This window comes from Pseudopodoces humilis, chromosome 1 (assembly GCF_049639895.1).
Source record: "Pseudopodoces humilis isolate 2021_Gansu_Grassland_sample_001 chromosome 1, ASM4963989v1, whole genome shotgun sequence".
Taxonomy (NCBI): Eukaryota; Metazoa; Chordata; class Aves; order Passeriformes; family Paridae; genus Pseudopodoces; species Pseudopodoces humilis.
Window position 1 is genome coordinate 684,045 of NC_142200.1, and position 27,607 is coordinate 711,651.

At 41.2% G+C, this 27,607-nt stretch overlaps 1 protein-coding gene across 1 annotated transcript; it reads right to left on the bottom strand.

The window, feature by feature from the left end:
• Nucleotides 1-947: 947 nt before the first annotated feature.
• Nucleotides 948-27,314, bottom strand: RECQL4 (RecQ like helicase 4). Its single transcript, XM_088058331.1, has 24 exons — nt 27,193-27,314; nt 26,264-26,297; nt 26,068-26,162; nt 25,274-25,417; nt 23,887-24,524; nt 22,926-23,022; nt 22,743-22,836; nt 22,509-22,622; nt 21,676-21,813; nt 21,496-21,588; nt 20,408-20,544; nt 20,246-20,329; nt 20,000-20,176; nt 19,726-19,908; nt 18,027-18,195; nt 16,575-16,840; nt 15,291-15,428; nt 15,105-15,204; nt 13,193-13,325; nt 11,846-12,006; nt 10,544-10,721; nt 8,081-8,231; nt 6,061-6,163; nt 948-1,204 (listed from the first exon to the last, which is right to left on the bottom strand). The coding sequence occupies exons 1-24, from the start codon at nt 27,274-27,276 to the stop codon at nt 1,083-1,085; spliced, it is 3,633 nt and encodes a 1,210-aa protein (XP_087914457.1). The 5' UTR covers nt 27,277-27,314; the 3' UTR covers nt 948-1,082.
• Nucleotides 27,315-27,607: the final 293 nt, after the last annotated feature.

A 27,607-nucleotide genomic window follows, 5' to 3' on the forward strand; every position in this document is an offset into this window, starting at 1 on the left:
AGGATTTTCCCCATTTTTTTTGAATTTCCCCCATTTTTTAATAGATTTTTTTTTTTAGATTTTTCCCATTTTTTAAGGATTTTCCCCATTTTTTTTAAGGATTTTTCCCATTTTTTTAAGGATTTTTTCCCATTTTTTTAAGGATTTTTTCCCATTTTTTTAAGGATTTTTTCCCATTTTTTTTTAGATTTTTCCCATTTTTCAAAGATTTTTCTCATTTTTTTTAGGATTCCTCCCAGGTTTTTTAGGGCTCTTCCATTTTTTTTTTTTTTAGGATTTTCCCAATTTTTTATAGATTTCCCCCATTTTTTTTAGCATTTTCCCAACTTTTTCTCAGGATTTTTCCTATTTTTTTAAAAGATTTTCCCTTTCTTTTTTCTACAATTTTCCCTGGGTTTTTTTAGGATCTTTCCCATTTTTTAAGAATTTTCCCATTTTTTTTTAAGGATTTTCCCAATTTTTTAAATTATTTTTCCCAACTTTTTTTCAGGATTTTTCCCATTTTTTTCCTATGATTTTTCCTGGTTTTTTAGGACTTTTCCCACTTTTTTTTTTTTTAGATTTTTCTCATTTTTCAAAGATTTTTCCCAATTTTGTTTTAAGGATTTTTCCCAATTTTTTTTTACGACTTCTCCCAGTTTTTTTAGGACTTTTCCCTTTTTTTTTAGGATTTTTCCATTTTTCCAGCATTTTCCCCATTTTTTTTAAGGACTTCCCCATTTCTTTTTACAATTTTTCCTGGTTTTTTTAGGACTTTTCCCATTTTTTTTTTTTTTAGATTTTCCCCATTTTTTAAAGGATTTTCCCACTTTTTAAACGATTTTTCCCGATTTTTTAAATGATTTTTTCCCAGTTCTTTTAATGATTTTTCCCAATTTTTTAGCATTTTCCCCATTTTTTCAAGATCTTTCCCAATTTTTTTTAAGGAAAACAACTCCAAGCTCCAATCCCAGGAATTTTTCCCGTTCCTTTATTCATTCCAGAAATAAAATCCCAATAAAATCCCGATAAAATCGCTGAAATTCCCGAGGTTTTCCAGAGGTTTTCCAGAGGTTTTTCCCGAGGTTTTCCCGGTTTTTCCCTCACCTGGAGGCCAGGATTTCCTGGGAAGCCAAGCGGGAAAGGCTCCGGAATTCCAGCGGGAGGAGCCTCCTCCAGAAGCGCCGATCCCGCCCGAAAATCCGGGCTGGGAAGCGGGGAGAGCCTGAGGGGAAAAATCCGGGATTGGGATCCCAAATTCCCAAAAAATCCAATCCCCAAAATCCCCAAATTCCCAAAAACTCCAACCCAAAAATCCCAAAAAATCCCCAAATTCCCAAAAAACCCCCAAATTCCCAAAAAATCCAATCCCAGATACCCCAAATTCCCCCCAAAAATCCCCAAATTCCCAAAAAAACCCAATCCCAAAAAATCCCAAAATTCCCAAAAAATCCAATCCCAAAAAATCCCAAAATTCCCAAAAAATCCAATCCCAAAAATCCCCAAATTCCCCCCAAAAATCCATTCCCAAAACTCCCCAAATTCCCCAAAAATCCAAAACTCCCCAAATTCCCCAAGAATCCCAAAAATCCCCAAATTCCCAAAAAATCCCCAAATCCCCCAAAAAATCCAATCCCAGAATTCCCAAAAAACCCAATCCCAAAAATCGCCAAATTCCAAAAAAAAAACCAATCCCAAAAAATCCCTGAATGCCCCAAAAACCTCCAAATTCCCAAAAAATCCAATCCCAGATTCCCAAAAATCCCAAAAAAACCCCCAAATCCCCAAATTCCAAAAAAACCCAATCCCCCCAAATTCCCAAAAAATCCGATCCCAAAAATCCCCCAAATTCCCAAAAATTCCCAATCCCAAAATTCCCCAAATCCCCCAAAAATCCCCAAAAAATCCAATCCCCAAAATCCCCAAATTCCCCCCAAAAATCCAATCCCAAAACTCCCCAAATTCCCAAAAAATCCCAAAAAATCCCCAAATCCCCCCAAAAATCCAATCCCAAAATCCCAAAATTCCCTCCGAAAATTCCCAAATTCCCCCCAAAAATCCCCCAAAAATCCATTCCCAAAACTCCCCAAATTCCCCAAGAATCCTAAAAATCCCCAAATTCCCAAAAAATCCCCAAATCCCCAAAAAGTCCAATCCCAAAAATCCCCAAAAAATCCCCAAATTCCTAAAAAAATCCAATCCCAAAAATCCCCAAATTCCCAAAAAATCCAATCCCAAAAATCCCCAAATTCCCAAAAAATCCAATCCCAAAAATCCCAAAATTCCCCAAAAAATCTCCAAATTCCCCCCAAAATTCCAATCCCAAAAATCCCCAAATTCCCAAAAAATCCCCAAATCCCCCCAAAAATCCGATCCCAAAAATCCCAAAATTCCCAAATTCCAAAAAACACAATCCCCCCTAAACTCCCAAAAAATCCAATCCCAAAATTCCCAAATTCCCCCAAAAAATTCGATTCCCAAAAATCCCCAAATTCCCAAAAAATCCAATCCCAAAAAATCCCCAAATTCCCAAAAATTCCCAATCCCAAAAATCCCCCAAAAATCCCCGAATTCCCAAAAAATCCAATCCCAAAAATCCCCAAATTCCAAAAAAAAAATCCAATCCCAAAATTCTCAGAAAATCCAATCCCAAAATCCCAAAATTCCCCCAAAAATTCGATCCCAAAAATCCCCAAATTCCCAAAAATTCCCCAAATTCCCCAAAAATCCCCAAATCCCCCAAAAAATCCCCAAATTCCCCAAAAAATCCAATCCCAAAAATCCCAAAACTCCCAAAAAATCCCCAAATTCCCCCAAAATTCCAATCCCAAAACTCCCCAAATTCCCAAAAAATCCCAAAAAATCCCCAAATCCCCCCAAAAATCCGATCCCAAAAATCCCCAAATTCCCAAATTCCAAAAAACACAATCCCCCCGAAATTCCCAAAAAATCCAATCCCAAAATTCCCAAATTCCCCAAAAATCAAAAAATCCCCAAATTCCCCAAAAATCCCAAAATTCCCAAATTCCCAAAAAAATCCGATCCCAAAAATCCCCAAATTCCCCCAAAAATTCGATCCCAAAAATCCCAAAATTCCCAAAAATTCCCAATCCCAAAAATTCCCAAAAAATCCCCGAATTCCCAAAAAATCCAATCCCAAAATTCCCCAAATCCCCCCAAAAATTCGATCCCAAAAATCCCCAAATTCCCAAAAATCCCCAAATCCCCCCAAAAAAATCCCCAAATCCCCAAAAAATCCAATCCCAGATTCCCAAAATTCCCAAAAAATCCCCCAAATCCCCAAGAAACCCCAAAACTCCCCAAATTCCCCAAAAATCCCGATAAAATCCGAAAATTCCGCGTGGAATTTGGGAATTTGGGAAAATTTGGGGGGAATTTTTGGGAATCCTGGACTGGAATTTTGGGGATTTGGGGAATTTGGGAATCTGGGATTGGATTTTTGGGGATTTTGGGAATTTGGGATTGGATTTTTGGGAATTTGGGATTGGGAAATTTGGAATTTTGGGAATCTGGGATTGGATTTTTGGGAATTTGGGAATCTGGGATTGGATTTTTGGGATTTTGGGAATCTGGGATTGGATTTTTGGGAATTTTTCTGGGAATTTTTTTGGGAATTTGGGATTGGATTTTTGGGAATTTTTTTTTGAATTTTTGGGAATTTTTCTGGGAATTTTTTTGGGAATTTTTGGGAATTCAGGATGGGAATTTTTGGGAATTCAGGATGGGATTTTTTTGGGAATCTGGGATTGGGAATTTGGGATTTTGGGAATCTGGGATTGGATTTTTGGGAATTTGGGAATTTGGGATTGGAATTTTGGGAATCTGGGATTGGATTTTTGGGAATTTTTCTGGGAATTTTTGGGAATCCAGGATCAGATTTTTTTTTCATTTGTGATTTTTTTGGGAATTTGGGAATCTGGAATTGGGAATTTTGGAATTTTTTGGGGAGTTTTTTAGGAATTCAGGTTGGGATTTTTTTGGATTTGTGATTTTTTTGGGAATCTGGGATTGGGAAATTTGGGAATCTGGGATTGGATTTTTGGGAATCTGGGATTGGATATCTGGGATTCTGGGAATCTGGGATTGGATTTTTGGGAATTTGGGAATTTGGGATTGGATTTTTGGGAATTTGGGATTGGGAAATTTGGAATTTTGGGAATCTGGGATTGGGAAATTTGGAATTTTGGGAATCTGGGATTGGATTTTTGGGAATTTGGGAATCTGGGATTGGATTTTTGGGAATTTTTTTGGGAATTTTTGGGAATTTTTTTGGGAATTTTTGGGAATTCAGGATGGGATTTTTTTGGGAATCTGGGATTGGAAATTTGGGATTTTGGGAATCTGGGATTGGATTTTTGGGAATTTTTTTGGGAATTTTTTTTGGAATTTTTTTTGGAATTTTTTGGGAATTCAGGATGGGATTTTTTTGGATTTGTGATTTTTTGGGAATCTGGGATTGGGAATTTGGGATTTTGGGAATCTGGGATTGGATTTTTGGGAATTTTTTTGGGAATTTTTTTGGGAATTTGGGATTGGATTTTTGGGAATTTTTTTGGGAATTTTTTTGGGAATTCTTTGGGAATTCAGGATGGGATTTTTTTGGATTTGTGATATTTTGGGAATCTGGGATTGGGAATTTGGGATTTTGGGAATCTGGAATTGGAGTTTTGGGAATTTTTCTGGGAATTTTTTTGGGAATTTTTTTGGGAATTTTTGGGAATTCAGGATGGGATTTTTTTGGATTTGTGATTTTTTGGGAATCTGGGATTGGGAATTTGGGACTCTTGGATTGGATTTTTGGGAATCTTGGATTGGATTTTTGGGAATTTGGGAATCTGGGATTGGATTTTTGGGAATTTTTTTGGGAATTCTTTGGGAATTCAGGATGGGATTTTTTTGGATTTGTGATTTTTTTGGGAATCTGGGATTGGGAATTTGGGATTTTGGGAATCTGGGATTGGATTTTTGGGAATCTGGGATTGGGAAATTTGGAATTTTGGGAATCTGGGATTGGATTTTTGGGAATTTGGGAATCTGGGATTGGATTTTTGGGAATCTGGGATTGGGAAATTTGGAATTTTGGGAATCTGGGATTGGATTTTTGGGAATTTTTCTGGGAATTTTTTTGGGAATTCTTTGGGAATTCTTTGGGAATTCAGGATGGGATTTTTTTGGATTTGTGATTTTTTGGGAATCTGGGATTGGGAATTTGGGATTTTGGGAATCTGGGATTGGATTTTTGGGAATCTGGGATTGGATTTTTGGAAATCTTGGACTGGATTTTGGGATTTTGGGAATCTGGGATTGGATTTTTGGGAATCTGGGATTGGATTTTTGGAAATCTTGGACTGGATTTTTGGAAATCTTGGACTGGATTTTGGGAATTTGGGAATTTGGGATTGGATTTTTGGGAATTTTTTTGGGAATTTTTGGGAATTTTTTTTGGAATTTTTGGGAATTTTTTTGGGAATTCAGGATGGGATTTTTTTGATCTGTGATTTTTTGGGAATCTGGGATTGGGAATTTGGGACTCTTGGATTGGATTTTTGGGAATCTTGGATTGGATTTTTGGGAATTTGGGAATCTGGGATTGGATTTTTGGGAATCTGGGATTGGATTTTTGGGAATTTGGGAATCTGGGATTGGATTTTTGGGAATTTTTTGGGGAATTTTTGGGATTTTTTTTGGGAATTTTTGGGAATTCAGGATGGGATTTTTTTGATTTGGGTTTTTTTGGGAATCTGGGATTGGGAATTTGGGATTTTGGGAATCTGGAATTGGAATTTTTGGGAATTTTTTTGGGAATTTGGGATTGGATTTTTGGGAATCTGGGATTGGATATCTGGGATTCTGGGAATCTGGGATTGGATTTTTGGGAATTTTTTTGGGAATTTTTGGGAATTTTTTTTGGAATTTTTTGGGGAATTTTTTGGGAATTCAGGATGGGATTTTTTTGGATTTGTGATTTTTTGGGAATCTGGGATGGGGAATTTGGGATTAGATTTTTGGGAATCTGGGATTGGGAAATCTGGGATTGGATTTCTGGGAATGACCCCTCACCAATTCCATGGAAAATCCTGGCCACGGCTCTTCCCGAAAATTCCTCGTCCGGATACGCCGCGAGGAATTTCCGGATCTCGGCTCGGATTTCTTCTTCCTGATCCTTCAGCCAAAGGAAAATCAGGAATTCTCATCCAGAAATCCCCAAACTTCCCTGAAATTCCTCATTTTTTTCTCTCAAATCCCCCATTTTTCCCAGATTTTTCCAGAATTCCCCATTTTTTCCCTCAATTTTCCCAAAATTCCCTGGTTTTTCCCCCAGATTTCCCTAAATTTCCCCAATTTTCCCACAAAAATTTTCCAATTTTTCCTCCAAATCCCCCATTTTTCCAAATTTTTTCCCATTTTTCCCAAAATTCTGATTTTTCCCCAAAACTTCCCCAAATTTTTCCCAGATTTTCTTAAATTTCCCCAATTTTTCCCCTTTTCCCCCAGATTTTCCAAATTTTCCCCATTTTTTCCCAATTTTTTCCCCTTAAACCCCAAAATTTTCCCAAATTTTCCCCAAATTCCCCAATTTTCCCCCTCAAATTTTCAGATTTTTCCCCCAAATCCCCCATTTTTCCAAATTTTTTCCCCCAAATCCCAATTTTTTCCCCTTGAAGCATCAAAATTTTCCCAAAATTCCCCATTTTTTCCCCCAGATTTCCCTAAAATTTCCCAATTTTCCCTCCAAAATTTTCCGATTTTTCCCCCAAATCCCCCATTTTTCCCAAATTTTTTCCCATTTTCCCCAAAATTCTGATTTTCCCCAAAACTTCCCCAAATTTTTCCAAAATTCCCCAATTTTTCCCCAGATTTTCTTAAAATTCCCCAATTTTTCCCCCTTTTTTTCCCCAGATTTTCCAAATTTTCCCCATTCTTCCCAATTTTTTTCACCTTAAGCCCCAAAATTTTCCCAAAATTCCCCATTTTCCCCCCAGATTTTCCTAAAATTCCCCAATTTCCCCCCAAATCCCACATTTTTCCCAAGTTTTCCCCAGATTTTCCCAAAATTCCATGATTTTTCCCCCTAAACATCCCCACATTATTCCAAAATTCCCCAATCTTGTCCCAAATATCCCTTAAAATCCCCAATTTTTCCCCCAAATCCCCATTTTTTCCAAATTTTCCCCATTTTTTCACCTAAAACCCCCAAAATTTTCCCAAATTTTCCCCAAATTCCCCAATTTTCCCCCTCAGATTTTCAATTTTTCCCCCAAATCCCCCATTTTCTCCAATTTTCCCCCACTTTTCTCAAAAATTCCCTGATTTTTCCCCTTAAGCCTCCAGAATTTTCCCGAATTTTCCCAGAATTCCCTGATTTTCCCCCAATTCTCCCCAAATTTCCTTCCAATCCCCCTTTTTTCTCCAAATTCTCCAAAATTCCCAATTTTTTTCCCAGATTTCCCTAAAATTCTCCAATTTTCCCCCTCAAATTTTCAGTTTTTTCCCCCCAAATTCCCCATTTTCCCCAAATTTTCCCATTTCTTCCAAAATCCAAATTTTTTCCCCCAAAATTTCCCAAATTTTCCCAAAATTCCCAATTTTCACCGAGATTTTCCTAAAATTTCCCATTTTCCCTCCAAATTTTCAGATTTTCCCCAAAATTCCCCATTTTTCCCAAATTTTTCCCATTTCCCCCCCAACTCCCTCATTTTTCCCCAAATTTCCTTCCAATCCCCCAAATTTTCCATTTTTTCCCAGATTTTCTAAAATTCCCCAATTTTCCCCCAAATCCATTTTTCCAAATTTTTCCCCCAAATCCCAATTTTTCCCCTTGACACCCTCAAAATTTTCCCAAAATTCCCAATTTCCCCCAGATTTTCCTAAAATCTCCCATTTTCCCCCCAAATTTTCAGATATTTCCCCAAAATTCCCCATTTTTCCCCAAAATCCCAATTTTTTCCCCCTTAAACCCCCAAAATTTTCCCAAATTTTCCCAGAATTCCTTAATTTTCCTCCCAAATATTCCCCCAGATCCCCAAATTTTCCCAGATTTTCCCCAAATTCCCGGATTTTTCCTGGAATTCCCACTCACCGCTGGAATTCCCGGATTTTTTTCCTCCTCCTCCTCCTCGGATTCCGTCGGATCCCTCTGGAAATATTCCCGGATCAGCTCCCGGAGTCGGGAATTCTGCTCCAGCTCCGCCTCTTCCGGAGGCTCGGGAACGCAGCTCGGGATCGCCACGCTGGAATTTGGGAATTTCCCAGGAATTTGGGGATTTCTTAAGGAATTTTGGGGATTTTCCAAGGAATTTTGGGATTTCTTAAAGAATTTTGGGGATTTTCCAAGGAATTTTGGGGATTTTCCAAGGAATTTTGGGGATTTTCCACGGAATTTTGGGGATTTTCCAAGGAATTTTGGGGTTTTTCCAAGGAATTTTGGGGATTTTCCACGGAATTTTGGGGATTTTCCACGGAATTTTGGGGTTTTTCCAAGGAATTTTGGGGATTTTCCCCAGGAATTTTGGGGTTTTTCCCCAGGAATTTTGGGGACTTTCCAAGGAATTTTGGGGTTTTTCCCCAGGAATTTGCGTCAGAAAACCCCAAAATTCCTTGGAAAATCCCCAAAATTCCTTCAGGAAATCCCCAAATTCCTTAAGAAATACGAAAATTCCTTGGGAAATCCCAAAAATTCCTCGGAAAACCCCCCAAATTCCTTAGGAAATCCCCAAAATTCCTTAAAAAATCCCCAAAATTCTTTAAGAAATCCCAAAATTCCTTGGAAAAGCCTCAAAATTCCTTGGAAAATCTCAAAATTCCTCAGAAAACCCCAAAAATCCATTGGGAAATCCCAAAATACCTTGGAAAATCTCCAAAATTATTTAAGAAATCCCAAAATTCCTTGGAAAAACCCCAAAATTCCTTGGAAAAACCCCAAAATTCCTTGGAAAAATCCCCAAAATTCCTTAAGAAATCCCAAAATTCCTTGGGAAAACCCCCAAATTCCTCAGAAAATCCTAAAAATCCATCGGGAAATCCCAAAATTCCTTAGAAAATCCCCCAAATTCCTTGGAAAACCCCAAAATTCCATCGGAAAATCCCAAAATTCCAACGGAAAATCCCAAAATTCCATTGGAAAACCCCGAAATTCCATTGGAAATCCCCAAAATTCCAACGGAAAATCCCAAAATTCCATCAGAAAACCCCAAAATTCCAACGGAAAATCCCAAAATTCCAACGGAAAATCCCAAAATTCCAACGGAAAATCCCAAAATTCCATTGGAAAATCCCAAAATTTCTTTGGAAAATCCCCAAAGTTCCTTAAGAAATCCGGAGGCTCAGGATTTTGGGAATTTTCTAGGAAATTTTGGGATTTTTTAATGGAATTTTAAGGATTTTTTTAAAGGAATTTTTGGAGATTATTCCAAAATTGTTTGGGATTTTCCAAAGAATTTTGAGGATTTTCCAAGGAATTTTTTGTGATTTTCCAAGAAATCTTTGAAATTTTCCATCAAATTCTGGGAATTTTCCAAGTATTTTTTTAAAAGATTTTGGGAATTTGCAAGGATTTTTTTTTTTTTTTAAATTTATTTATTTTTAGGGATTTTCCAAAGAATTTTCCAAGAAATTTTCCAAAGAATTTTAAAGAATTCCCAATAAATTTTTTTTTTAGGATTTTCTGGGTAATTTTTGGGGCTTTTCCAAGGAATTTCTCAGGAATTTTGGGGATTCCAAAGGGATTTTTGGGGGGATTTTCCATAGAATTTTGGGGAGATTTTAATGGAATTTGGGGGGGAATTTCCATGGAATTCCCCAAGATTTTTTCCAAACAATTTTAGGAATTTCCCAATAAATTTTTTAGGACTTCCTGGGGAATTTTTGGGGCTTTCCCAAGGAATTTTTGGGATTTTCCAATGGGATTTTTGGGAAGATTTTCCATGGCATTTTGGGAGGATTTTCCAAGGGATTTGGGGGGGTTTTTCATGGAATTTTGGGGTGGATTTTTCAAAGGAATTTTGGGGGTGATTTTCCATGGAATTCCCCAAGATTTTTTCCAAAGAATTTCAGGAATTTCCCAATAATTTTTTTTTTTTTAGGGTTTTCTGGGAAATTTTTGGGGCTTTTCCAAAGAATTTCTGAGGAATTTTGAGGATTTTTCCATGGAATTTTCCAAAGAATTTTAAAGATTTCCCAACAAAATTTTTAGGACTTCCTGGGGAATTTTTGGGGCTTTTCCAAGGAATTTTTGGGATCTTCCAAAGGGATTTTTGGGAAGATTTTCCATGGAATTTTGGGGGGATTTTTTGTGGAATTTTGGGGATATTTTCTATGGCATTTTGGGAGGATTTTCCATGGAATTTTGAGGATGTTTTCAAGGAATTTTTTGGGAGATTTTCCCATGGATTTTTGGGGAGATTTTCATGGAATTTTGGGGAGATTTTCATGGAATTTTGGGGAGATTTTCATGGAATTTTGGGGAGATTTTCATGGAATTTTGGGGTGGATTTTCCATGGAATTTTGGGGTGGATTTTCCATGGAATTTTGGGAATTCCTCACCTCTGGAAGGCCCGGAAGCAGCGCTGGAGCCGCCGCAGCTCCGACTTTTCCCGGGAGAGCACTCGGGAATGCAGGAATTCACAGACGGAATCCAATTCCCGGGAATCCAGGTCTCCGTAGGCTCGGAAGAAGAAGGAGAATTCCTGGAATTCCACCTGGATCCCGGAGTTTTTTCCTGCTGGGATTTGGAGTTGGAGTTGTTGGAATTCCCGGGGAATTTCTGGGATTTTTCCCAGAATTCCCAGAATTTTTCCCACTGAATTCCTGGAATTCTCGGAGCCTTTCTCAGAGAATTCCCCCAGAATTCCTGCTGGATTCCCATGGAATTCCCAGAATTTTTCCTGCTGGATTTCCCCTGAATTCCCGGGACCTTTCCCATTGGATTCCTCCAGAATTCCCACAGAATTCCCGGATTTTTCCCCACAAAAATTCCAGATTTTTTCTGGTTGGATTTGCACGAAATTCCAGAAATTCCTTTCCCACTGGATTCCCATGGAATTCCCAGATCTTTTCCCACAGGATTCCCACAGAATTCTGGAGAAATTTGGGAAAACTTGAGGAATTCTGGAAAACTTTGGGGTAAAAATCGGGGAGTTCTGGGGAAAATTGGGGAATTCTGGGAAAATTTGGAGTTAAAATTGGGAAATTCTGGGAAAAGTTGGAGTAAAAAATGGGGAATTCTGGGAAAATTTGAGGAAAATTGGGGAAATCTGGGAAAAAATCAGGAAAAAACCAGGAATTCTGGGAAAATTTGGAGTTAAAATTGGGGAATTCTGGGAAAATTGGGGAATTCTGGGAAAATTGGGGAATTCTGGGAAAAGTTGGGGGAAAAATTCCCACAAAATTCCCGCCAGATCCCCCCCAGAATTCCCACAAATTTTTCCTGCTGGATTCCCAGAATTCCCAGAACCTTTCCCACAGAATTCCTGGAATTTTTCCCGCTGGATTCCCAGAATTCCCAGAACCTTTCCCACAGAATTCCTGGAATTTTTCCTGCTGGATTCCCAGAATTTTACCCCACTGGATTCCCACAGAATTCCATTATTTTTCCAGCCAAATTCCCACAAAATTCCCATCAGATCCTCCCAGAATTCCTGCAAATTTTTCCCGCTGGATTCCCAGAATTCCCAGGACTTTTCCCACAGAATTCCTGGAATTTTTCCCGCTGGATTCCCAGAATTCCCAGAACTTTTCCCACAGAATTCCTGGAATTTTTCCCGCTGGATTCCCAGAATTCCCAGAACTTTTCCCACAGAATTCCCGGAATTTTTCCCGCTGGATTCCCAGCATTCCCGGCCTCACCTTTCCGGGATTCCCAGGGGATCCTCCTGAGGCTCTGGCGGAGCCTCTGGAATTCCCAGCCCACGGAATCGCTCAGGGCCACGGCGTCGAATTCCAGGCATCCCGAAATTCCCAAACTTCCAGAGGGATCCCGAGCCAGGAGAAATCCCAAGGGGGGGCACCTGGATCGGGAAAATCCCAAAATTCCATCAAAATCTCCAGGATTTTCCCATTTTTCCCCAAATTTCTCCTGATTTCCCCCCATTTTCCCCACAATTCCTTCCCCAAGTTTTCCAAAATTCCCATTTTTTTTCCCCCACCATCTTCCAGAATTCCCCAGTTTTCCACAATTCCCAATTTTCCCCATGGATTTCCCATTTTTTTCTCCAAATCCCCAAATTTTTCCCCAATTTTTCTCCAAATCCCCAAATTTTTCCCCAATTTTTCCCAGAATTCCCCAATTTTTACCCCCACTTTCCCCAGAATTCCCCAATTTTTCCAGAATTCCACCATTTTTACCCCAAATTCTCCTGGAATTCCCCAATTTTTTCCCAAATTTTCCCAGAATTCCTCAATTTTTACCCCAAATTCCTCAAGTTTTTCCAAATTTTCTCAGAATTCCCTGTTTTTTCTCACAAATTTTCCCAGAATTTCTGTTTTTTCCCAAATTTCCACAGAATTCCTCAATCTTCACCCCAAATTTTCCCAGAACTCCCCAATTTTGATCCCAAATTTTTCCAGGATTCCTCAATTTTTACCATAAATTTTCCCAAATTCCCCAATTTTTACCCCAAATTCTCCCAGAACTCCCCAATTTTTACCCCAAATTCCTCAAGTTTTCCCAAATTTTCCCAGAATTCCTCAATTTTCACCATAAAATTTTCCCAAAATTCCTCTTTTTTCCCAACTTTTCCCAGAATTCCCCAATTTTAACTCCAATTTTGCCCAGAATTCCCCAATTTTTACCCAAATTTCCCTGAACTCCCCAATTTTTACCCCAAATTCCTCAAGTTTTCCCAAATTTTCCCAGAATTCCCCAATTTTCCCCAAATTTCCCATAATTCCCCAATTTTTACTCCAACTTTTCCCAGAATTCCTCAATTTTTCCCAGATTTTTCCAGAATTCCTCCATTTTCACCATAAAATTTTCCCAGAATTCCACAATTTTCCCCCAATTTTTTTCCCAGAATTCCCAATTTTTCCCAGAATTCCCCCATTTTTCCCATTTCTCCCCAAATTTCCCGATTTCCCCCCAATTCCCACCGGATTTTCCCCCAAATTCTCCCAAAATTTCGCAGAATCCCCCAATTTTCCCCCGTTTCCTGCCCCAAAACCCCCGGGAATTCCGGGAATTCCGGGAATTCTCACCCCCGCGCCGCTTCCCGGAGCGCCGCCCCGGAATTCCCGGGAAATCGGATCCGGCAGCGGGAACGGACCGAGGGCAAAAGCTCCAGGAATTTCTTGGGATGGAGCTCCAGGAGGCACAGGAGGGTCTCGATCCCTGCGGGAAAAGTGGGAATTCTGGGGAAATCTGGGAAAAATTTGGGGATCTGGGAAGAGAATTTGGGAAAATTTGGGAGAATTGTGGAGATTTGGGGAAAATTTGGGGGGAAATTGGGGAAAATGAAGGGATTTGGGAAAAATTTGGGGGAATTTGGGGAAAGATGGGGGGATTTGGGAAGAGAATTTGGGAAAATTGGGAAGAAATTGCGGAGATTTGCGGATAATTTGGGAGATTCGGCGGAAAATTGGGGAAAACAAGGGGATTTGGGGAAAAATTGGGGGAATTTGTGAAAAAAATGGGGAATTCTGGAAAAGTTGGAGAATTTGGCAAAAGAATTTGGGAAAATTGGGGAGATTTTGGAGAAATTTAGGGGAATTTGGGAGATTTGGAGGGAATTTGGGAGATTTGGGGGATTTGGGAAGAGAAATTGGGAAAATTTGGGAAGATTGGGCAGAAATTGGGGAAAAACCGGGGAAAATGAAGGGATTTGGGAAAAATTGGGGGAAATTTGGGGGGAAAATGGGGAATTCTGGAAAAATTGGGGAATTTGGCAAAAGAATTTGGGAAAATTGAGGAGAAATTGGGGAAAAAATGAAGGGATTTGGGAAAAAATTGGGGGAATTTGCAAAAAAAATGGGAATTCTGGAAAAGTTGGGGAATTGGGCAAAAGAATTTGGGAAAATTGGGGAGAATTGGGGAAAATTGTGGAAAATGAAGGGATTTGGGAAAAAATTGGTGGAATTTGGGGGAAAATGGGGGGATTTGGGAAAAGAATTTGGGAAAATTGGGGAGAAACTGGGGAGATTTGGGGGAAAATTGGGAAAAATTGGAAAAAATGAGGAAAATGGGATAAAAATGAAGGGATTTGGGGGAAATTGGGGGAATTTGGGAAAAAATGGGGAATGCTTAAAAAATGGGGGATTTGGGAAGAGAACTTGGGAAAACTGGGGAGAAATTGAAGAGATTTGGGGGGAATTTGGGCGAAATTGGAAAAAATGAAGGGATTTGGGGAAAATTAGGGGAACTTGGGAAAAAATGGGGGATTTGGGAAAACAATTTGGGAAAATTGGGGAAAAATTGTGGAAAAATGGGGGAAATGGGAGAAATGTGGGGAAAAACCGGAGGAGTTTGGGGAAAAAATGGAAAAAATGATGGGATTTGGGAAAAAATTGGGGAAAATTGAAAAGAAATTTTGAAAAGATTTGGGAAAGAATTGGGAAATTCTGGAAATATTTGGAAAAAAATGGAAGAATCCTGGGAAAGTTGGGGAAAATCTTAGTTGTTGGAAAATTGGGGTATTCTAAAAAAATTCTGGAATTCTGGAAAAATTTAGGAAAAATTGGCATATTTAGGAAAAAATGGGGAATTCTGGGAGAATTTGGGATAAAAATTAAGGAAATCTGGGAAAATACGGGAAAAATTGGGGAATTTTGGGAAGGTTTGGGGCAAAAATTGGAGAATTCTGGGAAAATTTGGGAAAAATGGGGAGATTGAAAGGAAAATAAGGGGATTTTGAGGAATAAAATTGGAAAAGTTTGGGGAAATTGGGGGAGAAACTGGAAAATCTCAAGAAAATTTTGAGTATTTGGGAAATTCCCTGAAAATTTAAGAAAAAATTGGGGAATTTTGGGAAACTTGCGGAAAAATTTGGGAAGAAATTGCAGAAAATGGAGGAATTTCAAGGGAATTTGGGAGCCAGGTGGGAAAAAATTTGGAAAAAATTGGATTTTGGGGATCTGGGACTGGAATTTTAGGAGTTGATTCCCAATTTTTCACCCTCTTCCCGAAGATCCAAGGTTTCCACCAATTCCTGGATGGGGATGCAGCGCTCGTGGCCGCGGCAGATCCGGGGATTTTTTGGGAATTCCGGGGTTTCCTGTGGGGAAAAAAAATCTTCAGAATTCCAACATTTCCTTCATTTGAAATTCCCACTTTTTTTGTCGTGTTTAATGGGATTCAAACCTTGGAGTTTTCCTGGTTTTTTCCATGGATTTCCAAGCATTTACAAGGAGCAAAAACCCTTTGGATCAAGATCTTGACAGCCAAAAAATCCACGGAATTCTCATGGATGTGGCGGCGTAATTCCAGAAGATCCTGGCCCTGGGGGGGGGGAAAAGAGGAAATTAATGGAAAAATCAACATTTTGGGAATTTCTTCCCCAAAATTTGGACCAAATCCCTCAAAATTCTCCCCAAAACAAATTTCCTCCCAATTTTTCCAGAATTTTCAAATTTTTTTTCCTGAATTCCCCAAATTTCCTTGAAATCCCCTCATTTTTCCCAAGTTTTCACACTTATTCCCCAATTTTTTCCCCCAAATGTTTCCTAGAACCCCCAAATTTTTCCAGAATTCCCATATTTCCCTCTCAATTCCCCAAATTTCCTTGAAATTCCCTCATTTCCCTGGACTTTTCCAGAATTCCCCAATTTCTCTGCAAATTTCTATTTTTCCCATTTATGCCTCAAACTCCCCAGTTCTTCTTGAAATCTCAGTTCTCCCAATTTCCAAGAATTCCCCAATCTTTTCCATAAATTTTTCCTAGAATTCCCCAATTTTGTCCAAATTTTCCCATATTTCCTTCCCCAAATTCTCCCAGAATTCCCCAATTTTTTCCTTAAATTTTCCATAATTCCCCAGTTTTTCCCAAAATCTCCCAGAATTCCTCTATTTCCCCCTTAAATTTTCCCAGAATTCCCCAATTTTTTTCCTTAGATTTCCCCAGAATTCCCCAATTTTCTGCCCAAAATTTCCCTATTTTTTCCACAAGTTTTCCCAGAATTCCCCAATTTTTACCCCAAATAATTTCCCAAAAAATTCCCAAATTTTTCCCCCAAATTTCCCCAAAAATTCCCGAATTTTTTCTTAAATTTTCCCAGAATTCCCCAATTTTTTCCTCAAATTCTCTCAAAATTCCCCTTTTTTTTCCCAGAATCCTCCATTTCCCCCCAGAATCCCTCATTTTTTCCCAGAATCCCCCATTTTTCCCAGAATTCCCCAATTTTCTCCCCCAAATTTCCCTATTTTTTCCTCAAATTTTCCCAGAATTCCCCAATTTTTTCCTCAAATTTTCTCAAAATTCCCCATTTTTTTCACAGAACCCCCATTTTTTTCCCAGAATCCTCCATTTTCCCCCAGAATTCCATCATTTTCCCCCAGAATTCCCCATTTCCCCCCAGAATTCCCCATTTCCCCCCAGAATTCCCCATTTTCCCCCAGAATTCCCCATTTTCCCCCCAGAATTCCCACCTGTGGCTCCAGGAACAGGTGGCACCGGGCGGGATTTCCGTCCCTTCCGGCTCTCCCGATTTCCTGCACGTAGCTCTCCAGATTCCCGGGAATGTTGTAATGAATAATTCCCCGGATATCGGATTTATCCAACCCCATCCCGAAGGAAATGGTGGCACAAAGGACCCGGATCCGGTTTTCCATGAAATCCCGTTGGATTTTCCGCCGTTCCCGGGGCGCCAACCCGGCGTGGTACGCGGCCGAGACCCAAAATTCCTGATTTTTCCCTAAGCAAAACACAGAATTCCAACGCTTTTTGTGAATTTTCCCAAAATTCCTCATTTTTCCCCAAAGTTCTCCTGGTTTCCCTCAAAATTTTTCCCAAAATTCCCCCATTTTTCCTCACATTTTCCCAGAATTCCCCGATTTTTCCCATTTATGCCTCAAATTCCCCAAATTTTTGTGCAGACTTTCTTAAATTTTTCCGTTTTTCCCCCAAATCCTTCCAGAATTCCTCAGTTTTTCCCACATTTTTCCCATTTTATGCCTCAAATTCCCCATTTCCCTCCAACTCCCCCCAGATTTCCCCCCCAAATTCCCACTTTTCTCCCAGATTTTTCCCTTTTCCCTCCAAATTTCCTACAAATCCCAGAAATTTCCTCCAAATTTCCCTTTTCACCCCAAATCCCAGAAATTCCCTTTAATTCCCAATTTTCCCCCCAAATTTCCTTGAAATCTCTCCATTTTCCTTAAATTTTCCCAAAATTTCCCAATTTTCTCCCAAATTTTTCCCATTTGGTTCCTCAAATTCCCCATTTCCCCAAATTTCCTCCCAGATTTTTCCTGAATTTCCTCCAAATCCCAGAAATTTCCTCCAAACCTCCCCATTTTTACCCCAAATTTCCTTTAAATCACATTTTTAACCCAAATCCCAGAAATTCCCTTTCATTCCCAATTTTTTCCCCAAATTTCCCTCAAATCCCATTTTCCCTAAATTTTCCCATTTTCTCCCCATTTTTTGCCTCAAAATCCCCAAATTTCTCCCAGATTTTTCCCTTTTCCCCCCAGATCTCCCCATTTTTACCCCAAATCCCAGAAATTCCCTTTCATTCCAAATTTTTCCCCATATTTCCTTCAAATGCCCCATTTTCCTTCAATTTTTCCAAAATTTCCCAATTTTCTCCCCAAATTTTCCCATTTTACTCCTCAAATTCCCAATTCTCTCCCAGATTTTTCCCTTTTCCCTCCAAATTTCCTCCAAATCCTAAAAATTTCCTCCAAATCTCCCCATTTTTACCCCAAATCCCAGAAATCTCCTTTAATTCCCAATTTTCCCCCCAAATTCCCTTGAAATCCCCCCATTTTCCTTCCATTTTCCCAGATTTTCCCCCCATATTTTTCCCATTTTACTCCTCAATTTCCCCGATTCCCAAACCGGAATTTCATCGCAATCCCAGCCTGGATTTTTCCCACCTTTCCTTTGTTTTTTCCCGGTGTTTTCCGGGTGTCGCGGGGGCGGAATTCCCGGGAATTCCCGGCGGATCAGCGCCGCCAGCCGCTCGCTCTCTTCCCGGCGCGTGCAGTAAACGATGGCGGAATCCGCGGAGCCGAAATTCCGCCCTCGGAGCAGCCGCAGCAGCGCCTGGGAACGGGAAACGGGATCGGAACGGGAAAATCCGGAGTTTTTGTCCCATGAAAATGGAAAAAAATGGGGAATGTGGGCTAAAAAAATGGGATTTTTTCGGTATAAAAATGGGGAATTGGTCCCAAAAAATTGGGATTTTTTTCCCATAAAAATGGGGGAATTGTGCCAAAAAATTGGGAATTTTTTCATATAAAAATGGGGAATTTGTCCCAAAAAATTCAACTTTTTTTTTCCCATAAAAATGGGGGAATTGTGCCAAAGAATTGGGAATTTTTTCATATAAAAATGGGGAATTTGTCCCCAAAAATCAGGATTTTTCTCATATAAAAATGGGGAACTGGTCCTAAAAAATTGGGATTTTTTTTTCCTATAAAAATAGGATTTTAGGGAAAAAATGGGGAATTTGGGCCAAAAAAATGGGATTTTTTTCGGTATAAAAATGGGGAATTGGTTCCAAAAAAGCAGGATTTTTTTTTCTGTAAAAATGGGGAATTTATGCCAAAAAATTCAATCTTTTTTTCCCATAAAAATGGGGTTTTAGGGCAGAAAAATATGGCATTTGTCCCAAAAAACTGGGAATTTTTTCATATAAAAATGGAGAATTTGTCCCAAAAAAATCAGAATTTTTTTTCGTATAAAAAAGGGAATTTGTGCCAAAAAACTGGGATTTTTTTTCCCACAAAAATGGGGAATTGGTCCCAAAAACTGGCATTTTTCTCATATAAAAATAGGGAATTGGTCCTAAAAAATTGGGATTTTTTTCCTCATAAAAATGGGATTTTAGGGAAAAAATGGGGAATTTGGGCCAAAAAAACTGGGATTTTTTTCATATAAAAATGGGGAATTTGTTCCAAAAAATTGGGATTTTTTTTCCCACAAAAATGGGGAATTTATCCTAAAAAATTCAGATTTTTTTTTTCTGTACAAATGGGGAATTTGTCCCAGAAAATTTGGATTTTTTTTCCTATAAAAGTGAGTTTTAGGTCCAAAAAATTGTGAGTTTGGGCCAAAAAAATTGGGATTTTTTTATCCCATTAGAATGGAGAATTGATCCTAAAAGATTGGGATTTTTTTTTCCCATAAAAATGGGTTTTAGGGCAGAAAATATGGGGAATTTGGGCAAAAAAATTGGAGGTTTTTTTCCCATAAAATGGGATTTTTGGGAAAAAAAATGGGGAATTTTTGCCAAAAAATTGGGATTTTTTTTCCTCATAAAAATGGGGTTTTAGGGGAAAAAAATGAGGAATTTTTCCCAAAAAATGGGATATTTTTTTTCCCTCGAAAGTGAAGTTTACCTCTTAAAAATGTGGATTTTCCCTCAAAAACACAGGTTTTCCCTAATTTTCCCAAAAAATGACGATTATTCCCAAAAATAAAAGTTTAGACCCTAAAAATGGAATTTTTCCTTCAGAAAACGTGTGGTTGATCCCAAAAAATTGAATTTTTAGGCCCTAAAAATGGAGATTTTCCCCTTAAAAATCCCAGAAAAAAGAAACCACTCTGGAACGATCTCAAATCCGACCCCACCTGATCCCGGTCGGAATCCATGGACACGGAGAGCCGCAGGTTTTCGGGAATTCCGGCGGCACGGATCCCGATCCCGTTTTCCGGAGGAATTCCCAAATGTTGGGCCACGTCCCGAGCCGTGGCCGCCGTAGCCGTGGCCGTGAGGCCCAGGAAGCATCGGACGCCAAAGCGCTCCCGGAGAACCTGGAATTCCGGGGGGAAAAAAAGCAGGATTTGAGGGGTTTTCCCGCTTCTTTTTTTGGGATTTTTCCAAGGTTTTTCCAGGTTTTCCCACCTTGCAGATCCGGAGGTAAGCGGGCCGGAAGTTGTGGGACCATTGGGAGACGCAGTGAGCCTCATCCAGGCAGGCGAAAGCCACGGGAGGGAAATCCCGGAAAAAAGGGGAAAAAGATCCCGATCCCACCAGAGATTCCGGGGAAAGCAGCAGGATTTGGGCTTTGCCGCTCCTGACCTGGTGGAAAATTGGGATTATCCCGGATTTCTGCAATCCTAAAGGTGGAAAATGGGGAATTTTACTCACTTTTTCCATGGCTGCTTCCCGCTGGGACTGGGAGAGGTTGGAATGGATGCAGACGGCTTTGAGGGCTGAGGGGAGGCCGGAAACCTGGGATTGGGAATATTCCGGGGTTTTTTGCTGGGATCTTCCAGCAGAATGGGGAAAAAGCGGGAATTATGGAAATACCTGATCGTCCATGAGGGATACGAGAGGGGAAATGACCAGGGAGACGCTGCCGGAATGTCGGTGGTAGAGAAAAGCGGGAAGTTGGTAGCACAGGGATTTGCCCATCCCTGTGGATAACACCACCAGCGTGGAGATTCCTGGGAAAAAGAGGGAATTTTGGGAAGCTGGGTGAGGGAAAAGGGGAGGAAAACTGAGGGAAAAAGAGAAGGAAAACCTGAGGGGAAAAGGGTGGGAAAACTGAGGGAAAAAGCAGCAAAAAGGGTGGGAAAAATGGAGAGGAAAATGGTGGGAAAAGGGCGGGAAAACCTGGGGGGAAAAGGGGGGGAAAAACTGAGGGAAAAAAGGGTGGGAAAAACTGAGGGGAAAAGGGTGGGAAAAACTGAGGGGAAAAGGGTGGGAAAAACTGAGAGGAAAAGGGTGGGAAAAACTGAGGGAAAAAGCAGCAAAAAGAGTGGGGAAAATGGAGAGGGAAATGGTGGGAAAAAGGGCAGGAAAACCTGAGGGGAAAAGCGGGGGGAAAAACTGAGGGGAAAAGGTGGGGAAAAACTGAGGGGAAAAAAGGGCGGGAAAACCTGAGGGGAAAAGCGGGGGAAAAAACTGAAGGAAAAAGCAGCAAAAAGGGTGGGAAAAATGGAGAGGAAAATGGTGGGAAAAAGGGTGGGAAAAATGTAAGGGAAAAGCGCGGTAAAATCTGAGGGGAAAAGGGTGGGAAAACTGAGGGAAAAAGGTGGGAAAAACTGAGGGGAAAAGAGTGGGAAAACTGAGGGAAAAGGGTGGGAAAAATGGAGGGAACAAGGGAGGGAAAACTGAGGGGAAAAAGCAGCAAGAAGAGTGGGAAAAATGGAGAGGGAAATGGTGGGAAAAAGGGCAGGAAAACCTGAGGGGAAAAGGGCGGGAAAACTGAGGGGGAAAGGGTGGGAAAAACTGAGGGAAAAAGCAGCAAAAAGGATGGGAAAAATGGAAAGGAAAATGGCAGGAAAAAAAGTAGGAAAAATGGAGGGGAAAAAGAGATGGAAAAAAAAGGCAGGAAAAAAAATGGGAAAAAGGATAGGAAAAAATAGACTGGAAAAAGGGCAGGAAAATCTAACCGGAAAGGACCCTCATGATGGCTTCGGCCTGGCCAGGCCGGAAGGAATCATATCCCAAAATTCTCAGAGTTTCCAGGACTTCTTCTGGAGGATCTGTGGGATTCAGGAGGTGGGAATGTGGATTTTTTTTCCCATGTTTTTTATTCTGTGATTTTTCCATGGGTTTGCTCTGGGATTTACCTGGGATTGTCCCGTCGGGGTTTGGGGGGTAAAGGGGATCCACAGGGGGTGGAGGAGGGGATGGGGGGGAGAATTCCGGCTGAAGGAAATCCTGGGAATTTGGGGTGATCTGGGAATTTTCTGCACTGGAGCCACCATCTGGAGGGAAAAGGGGAAAAAACCAGGATTTTAGGAGGAAAATTTCAGGTCTTTGCGGGAAAAAAAATCCCATTTTTAGGCCCTAAAATGTCACTTTCAGGGACAACTCCCACATCTTCTGAGGGAAAATCCACATCTGTAGGATCCAACCTCAGTTTTTGGGGAGAAAAATCCCATTTTTAGGATCTAAACTTGCATATTTTGTGGGAAAACTCCTCATTTTTAGGATCCAACCCAAATTTTTTTGAAAGAAATTCTCATTTTTAGGGTCTTAAATTTCATTTTTGGGGCCAAATCCCACATTTTCAGATCCCAAATCCTGATTTTTAGGATCCACTTCCTTGTTAGGATAAATCCCGCCCAAATTTAGGGAAAAGAATCACAGTTTTAAGGCCAAAACCCTCATTTTTAGTGTCAAATCCCTGATTTTTAGCGCCAAAAGTCCTCATTTTTAAGCCCAAATCCCACATTTTTTGATCCCAAATCCTGGTTTTTAAGACCCACCCCCTTTTTAGGAGAAACTCATACTTTTAGGAGAAAAAAAAAAAAATCGCATTTTTGTGGCCAAAATTCCAGTTTTAAGCCCCAAATCCCACATTTTTAGAGCCCCAAATTCCAATTTTTGAGGCCAACCTCCCTTCATTTCCCACCCTTTCCCTGGGAAAAAGCAGGAATTCCATAATTCCTGGTCTCACCGGGAATCTCCGGCATAAAAACGCCGTTGGTCCTTCGGGCCACTTCTTCCAGAGTGGGAAGCGCTTCCTCCTCCTCCTCCGGAATTTCCTCCTGGAACGATCCCAAATCCTTCCCTGCGTGCACAAAATGGGCAATTCCCTCTAAAATCCATGGAAAAGAAGCCCCCTCACCCTTTTCCTGCTGTTTTATCCCAAAAAATCCCCTCAGAAATCCCAAAAAATCCCCGGCCTCACCTGGGCATTCCGAGGCCCAGTGGCCTTTCCCACCACACCGGAAGCAAAGATCAGATCCGGCCCCGAACTTTTTCCTCCATTTCTGTTTCCAAATCTGGGGGAAAAAAAAAAATTCCAAACCCAGGAATTCCAGTGGGGAAAAGGCTGGGGATTGCCAAAAAAAAAAACTTGGGAAGGTTTTACCCGTTTCCGAAGGAATTTTCCCCTCAGGTTTCCACGGGAATACGTTTTTCTCTTCAGGTTGAGGAGGACGAAATTCCCGCCGTTTCGGGGCTGGACTCTGAGGGAAAAGAGGGATTAAAGCCAGAGGGAATCTTAGAAAAGCTGGAAAAAACTGAATTTTGGGTTTCCCATTTTTGGAGGTTCTCAGGTTTTTGGGATTTTTCTGATTTTGGGGTCCTTATTTTTGGTTTTATTTTATGGAATCTTGAATTTTGGGATTCTTCCCGTTTTTATGCCCTAAAATCACATTTTTATGAGGAAAAGACTATTTTTTGAGACAAATTTCCTGACTTTATTCTGTAAAATCCTATTTTTATGAGGAAAAGAAATCCCAACTTTTTGGGACAGATTCCCCGTTTTTATGAGGAAAAAAATTCTGATTTTTTTTTGCACAAATTTCCCATTTTGATATGGAAAAAGAAATCCCATTTTTTTTGGGCACAAATTCCCCATTTTTATGGGAAACAAAATCTGATTTTTTTTGGCACAAATTCCAAATTTCTATGGGAAAAAAAATTCCCATTTTTTCCAGACAAATTTTATGGGGAAATCTGAATTTTTTTAGGACAAATTCCCCATTTTTTGCCCTAAACCCCCATTTTTATGGTCCTTAACTTTGGGGTTTTTGATTTGGGATGGTCTCTAATTTTGGGATTCTACAATTTTTAGGGTCCCTAATTTTTGGGATTCCCTAAATTTGAGGGATCCGATTTTTGAGGTCTGCAAATTTTGGATTCTTTAATTTTAAGGATCTTTCATTTGGGAAGGTCCCAAATTTTGGAATTCTCCAACTTTTAGGCTCTGATTTTTGGGGTCTTTCATTCTGAACTCCCTGATTTTGGGATTCTCCAAATCCCAAATCTTCCCATCTTGGAAAAACTGGGAAAAAATCCCAGAAAAAACAGGAAAAACTGGGAATTACCGGGTTCTGCGTGTGGGTTTGGGTTTTTTCTCCTCTTCCAGGATTTTTTCCAAGCGTTCCGGTGCCTTCCCAGCTCCATTTTGGGATTCCGGCCACTCTCCCTCATCCCCATTTTCCTTCTGGATTCGCCTCATCCCAAAAATTCCTGGATCAGATCCTTGGAGGCCCCTCCGGAGCTTGGCCGGAGCCTCCCCGGTGCCTCCACCTTCCCGGGGCCTTTTCCTCACGGAATTCCCAATGGATTCGGGCTGGATTTCCTCTTTTTCCGTCACGGATCCAGCTGGGAATTCCCATTTTTTAGGGGATTCCTGGCATCTCTGGATCCAGCCGGGATCCAGCGATCCCAAAGTTTGGGCCACCCTCTGCTTCAGCTGCTGGAATTTTTCGGGAATGGAAGGAAAACTGGGATTTATTCCCGTCGGGAGCTTGAGGGGACCCAATCCCGGCACCAAGGGAGGAAGGACGAGGTCTTCAAATTCCTCGGAATCTCCGGATTTTTCAGGATTTTCGGATTTTCCTTCATTCTGTGATGGCTCCGCTGGTGAAGCTTCGGCTCCGCACTCTGGGTTTTTTTGGGATTGGGGAATTTTTGGGATTCTTCTGGGATTTGGGGTCCTCCGAGGGGTCAGAGGAGGCTCCTGGAGGAAAGCAAGGGGTCAGATCCCGATTTTTTTTCTCCTATGGAATTCCAAATCCCAAATCCAACAGGGCCTGGATTTTAGGGGTCCCTGATTTTGGAGAATCCAAGTTTTGGGGCCTCCAATTTTTAGGGGTTTCCTGGTTTTGGGATTCTCTGATTTTGGGATTCTCCAACTTTTGGGGTTCCAATTTTTGGGATTTTAATTTTGGGGTCTTTGACTTTGGTGTAGCTGATTTTTGGGGTCCCTAATTTTGGGATTTGCCAGCTTTTAGGATCTCTGATTTTGGGATTCTCCAATATTTAGGATTCTTAATTTTGGGCTTTTTGATTTTGGGATCTCCCAACTTTTGGGGGCCCCTGAGTTTGGGATTCTCCAATTTTTGGGGTCTCACATTTTGGGATGTCTGATTTTTGGGGTTTCTGATTTTTGGGGTTTTTGGTTTTGGGGTTCTCCAAATTTTGGGGTCGTCTGTTTTTGGGGTCTTTGATTTAGAGGTCACAAGTTTTGGGATTCTTGGACTTTTGGGGTCTCTGATTTTGGGGACTCAAATTTTTGAGCTCTCTCAGTTTGAGGTTCCTGATTTTTGAGGTGTCTCATTTGGGATTCTGCAACTTTTGGGGGTTTCCAATTTTTGGGATTCCTAATTTTGAGATTCTCCCTCAGGAATAACCCAAATTTTGGGCTGAAAAATCCCCCAAACACCCCCACAAAAAATGCCTTTCCCCTTTTTCCCCCCCATTTCTGACCTTCCCAGTCGTTCCCAGTTTGGCTTTGAGCTTCATCCCGTAAAATTCTGCTGAAATTCCTGGTCTGGCGCTCCTGCTCTGGCTTTTCCCGGGAATTTTTGGTGCCCGGTTCAGGTGGGAGCCCCAAAATCCCGAATCCGCCACCTGCAATGACACCAAAATCCCCAAAAATCCCCCAGATCAGCTCAATCTCAGCCCAAAATCTCCCAAATCCACTCAATCTCAGCCCAAAATCCCCCCAAAAATCTCCTAAATCTGCTCAATCCCAACCCAAACTCCCAAAAATCCCCCAGATCTGCTCAATCCCAGCCCCAAACCCCAAAATCCCCCAAATCTGCCCAATCTCAGCTCAAAATCCCCCCAAAAATCTCCCAAATCTTCTCAATCCCAACCCTAAATCCCAAAAATCCCTCAGATTTGCTCAATCCCAGCCCCAAGCCCTCAGAATCTCCCAAATCCACTCAATCCCAGCCCAAAATCGCCCCAAAACCAAGCTCAGATTCATCCTAAAGATGGAAAACCAATGGAATTTGATCATTCCATGGGAAATTTTGGGATGAAAACGCCCCCAAATCCCGTTTTCCACCCCAAATCCTTTTTTTTTCCCATTTTTGGGGGGGTCTTAAGCCAAAAATATTCCTTATCCAGCACAAATTTTCCCAAAAAATCCCCTAAAACCAATTGTGATGAACATGGCTTTGCCCACAGTAGGGAAACTCAGGGAAAATTCCCAAAAAATTTGGATCAAGGAGAAATTTTGGAAACACCAGAAGTCCAAGGGGGTTTTTCAGGACCTGCTCCACATTTGGGATTTCCTGGGATCCCGTTTTTCCTGAGGAATCCAATGTTTTTCCCTGCTGTTTCAGCATCTTGTACTCCTTGTAGAGCTCTGCGGGAGAAAATCCAAGGAAAATTGGGAATTTTTGGAAAAAAATTATGTTATAAACCCAGGAACCTCAAATATCCCAAAATTCCCAAAATAAAACTCACTCCGGGTTTCCTCTGGAGCTTCCTCGATGTCAGCCTGTGAGGGAAACACATCCCATAAAATTATGAATTTTGGGAATTATCCCAATTTTCTGGGAAAGAATTTGGGTGGGGTTTTTTTGGGATTTGGGTGGGGTTTTTTTGATTTGGGGTTTATTTTGAAAGAAAATCAGGGTTGGAGCAGCTTTATGGTGGAAAATCCTATGGAAAAGCCTCACCTGGATGCTTTTTTTATGGAAAAATTAACAGGAAAAAACCTCTCCAAGGATCCCCCGAGGCTCTCCATGACCTGATCCCCCCAATACTCCCCAAGCACCCCAAAAATTCCAGGGACATCCCAAAACCCCCATAAATCTCCCCTGAAACCAATCCCCACCATTCCAGGGACCCCCTAAATCACCCCAAAGACCCCAAAAGCACCTCAAAAAAAAAACCCCAGGACCCCCTAAATCAACTCACCCCATTCCAGAAGCCCCCCTAAACAACTCCAAAGACCCCAACAGACCCCCCCAAAATGCTCCCCCATTCCAGGGACACCCCAAAATCCTCATAAATCCTCCCCATAACCAATCCCACAATACCGAGGACCCCCTAAACCACCCCAAGAACACCCCAAAAATCCCCAGGAGCTCCTAAACTAACCCCTACAAATCCAGGGACACCCCAAATCCCCTCAGGACACCCCTAAATTAAACCCCTACTACCCCAGGGTCCCCCTAAACCACCCCAAAACCTGCCCAGTACCCCAAAACCACCCCAGGGACCCCCTAAACCACCCCAAAAAGACCCAGGACCCCTTAAAACCGACTCCCTCAAATCCAGGGACCCCCTAAACCACCTCAAGGACCCCCAAACCAGCCCCTCCCCCTCCCCCCAAATCCAGGGATTCCCCTCAGAGCTTTCCCCTCACAAATTCCCGCCCTCAGGAGCACCTGGCTGGGTTTCCGCTGCCGTTCCCGCAGAAATTCCGCTTCCCAGCGTTTCAGCAGCACCTTCAGCTCCTGCTGCCGCTCCATGGCCGCAGGATCCGGGATCGGGAACCGGGGATCGGGAATCGGGGACAGAGATCGGGGATCGGGATCGGGAACAGGGGATGGGGATCGGGATTCGGGGATACAGGGACACAGCGAACTTCCCTCTCCCGCCAAACGCCAGCAAATGGGAAGGCAAGGATTGCTGATTGACAGTAAGAGGAGCCAATAGGAAGGCGGATTTAAAAATACCCACCTACACGGCTAGCCAACCAATGAGCATTTAACAAAACAATGACAGACAGCAGTAAGAGCCAATAAAACGTAAAGTACACGCCCCCGGGGTGGGTCTCGCTCGTTGATTGGTTTCAGCAAC

What these genes read in the sequence shown, in the direction of transcription:
- RECQL4 (XM_088058331.1), bottom strand. Translation starts at nt 27,276, where the DNA reads ATGGAGCGGCAGCAGGAGCTGAAGGTGCTGCTGAAACGCTGGGAAGCG. An exon ending in GGCAGCGGAAACCCAGCCAG is followed by an intron (nt 26,298 to 27,192) that starts GTGCTCCTGAGG and finishes TTTCCCTCACAG; the next exon opens with GCTGACATCGAGGAAGCTCC. An exon ending in TGGATTCCGACCGGGATCAG is followed by an intron (nt 18,196 to 19,725) that starts GTGGGGTCGGAT and finishes TCCCGTTCCCAG; the next exon opens with GCGCTGCTGCGGCTGCTCCG.